The sequence below is a fragment of the Otolemur garnettii genome, unplaced genomic scaffold, assembly GCF_000181295.1.
Source record: "Otolemur garnettii isolate 467f Iridium unplaced genomic scaffold, OtoGar3 scaffold00124, whole genome shotgun sequence".
Taxonomy (NCBI): Eukaryota; Metazoa; Chordata; class Mammalia; order Primates; family Galagidae; genus Otolemur; species Otolemur garnettii.
Window position 1 is genome coordinate 1,506,556 of NW_003852519.1, and position 1,516 is coordinate 1,508,071.

Here is a 1,516-nt window from a genome sequence, read left to right on the forward strand (position 1 = left end):
GGGGGCGCCCAGAACACGTCGTGTGGGAAGAACGAAAACTACATTTCCCAGAGTCCCGCTTTCGGTGACGCACTTCCGGAACCCACGGACAAGATGGCTGCCCCCGGGGAGCACGAAGCTCCTCAGCCGGCAGCGGAGGAGGAGGAAATTAAAACATTTAAAGACTTGGTGAGAAGGGATGACGCTGACTTCTGTTTGTACTCTGGAGCTAGGCCTAGTCAGGGCTCGGTTTTCTTAAATCCCGGCCGGTAGTGTACAAAAGCATATCAGGGCCTAACTTAGTTTTGGCCCAGAATTGCAGAAGCTCGGGTTGCGGACATGCTCAGAGTTTGGGTGGTGGGAGGATTGACGGGCTCCGAGAGCCCCCATTTACCCTAAAGTTTTCCACTTTAGTGTGGCAACGTTTGTATTTGTCCAGGAGCTTGTACAGATAGCAAATAGGTCTTTTTAAAGCGGGAGCGTTTGAATTTTGACCCACTTAACTATAGGCAAGTTAGCTGTTTTTCACTTAATGCATCTGGGATAGTAATACTTACCTCCTAGAATTGTGACTGTTAAATAATGTACGTAAAGCACTTGACTTTGTTCCTGGTGGTAGGAAGTGTTCATTAAGTCTGGGGCTACTGGCAGTGGTGCTCATAAAGAGGAGGTTGGGGGTGGGTGCTGCACAGTAAGTATCTGTTAAATCAAGTATAAGGGCTGTACGTGTAACTTAGCGAGATGGCTCTGACAAAGTCATTTAAATAGGAGGGAGGTGGGATGTGTTGTTCTTTGCTAAGGTATATTTTTCTGAATTTTAAGGGTGTAACAGATGTATTGTGTGAAGCTTGTGACCAGTTGGGATGGGCAAAGCCCACCAAGATCCAGATCGAAGCTATTCCTTTGGCCTTACAAGGTGGGTTAAAATTAAATATGGGACGTGGTATAGATTTAATTTGAAGTTATACTTAGCACTTTTGAAAACTATTGTCTGCATACTTCAAGTGAAATTAAGGTGTAATCACTAAAGATGAAGTTTGTGCTTCTTGGTTTTTGAAAAAGTCATTCTTCAGTTTTACTGAGCTTACTTTCTTTTTGGTGGTGGTGGTGGGGTGTCTTGCTCTGTTACCTGGGCTAGAATGCAGTGATGCAATCATAGCTCACTACAGCATCAAACTCCTGGGCTTGAGCAATCATCTTTCTGCCTCAGCCTTCCCCATAGCTAGGACTACAGGCATCAGTCACCAGGCCCAGCTGATTTTTCTATTTTTTGTAGACATAGGCCCTTGCTATGTTACTCAGGCTGGTCTCAAACTCCCAGCCTTAAGTGATCCTCCCACTGCCTTGGCCTCCCAAAGCGCCAGGTTCATAGGCATGAACCACTGCCCTCCGTCTGAGCTTATTTTCTATCTTAATAGCTGAAGTGGTTTGTTCTTTGCCATGGATAGTTCAGTTCCTTAACTATCTGTGACTATTAAGGCTGACTTTAAGGAAGCACTGGATTAAAGTATGCTAATCAGAAATTTGTTAGAAATTA

General features: G+C 44.9%; 1 protein-coding gene across 1 annotated transcript in view; it reads left to right on the forward strand.

Annotated features, from left to right (window-relative positions):
- The window catches only part of DDX47 (DEAD-box helicase 47), a 17,154-nt gene continuing 15,638 nt past the window's right edge, over positions 1 to 1,516 (forward strand). The window contains exons 1-2 of the mRNA XM_012810062.2: positions 1 to 168; positions 802 to 895. Coding sequence (XP_012665516.1) covers positions 94 to 168; positions 802 to 895 — 169 coding nt within the window. The 5' untranslated portion in view covers positions 1 to 93. The remainder of the gene's footprint in view (positions 169 to 801; positions 896 to 1,516) is intronic.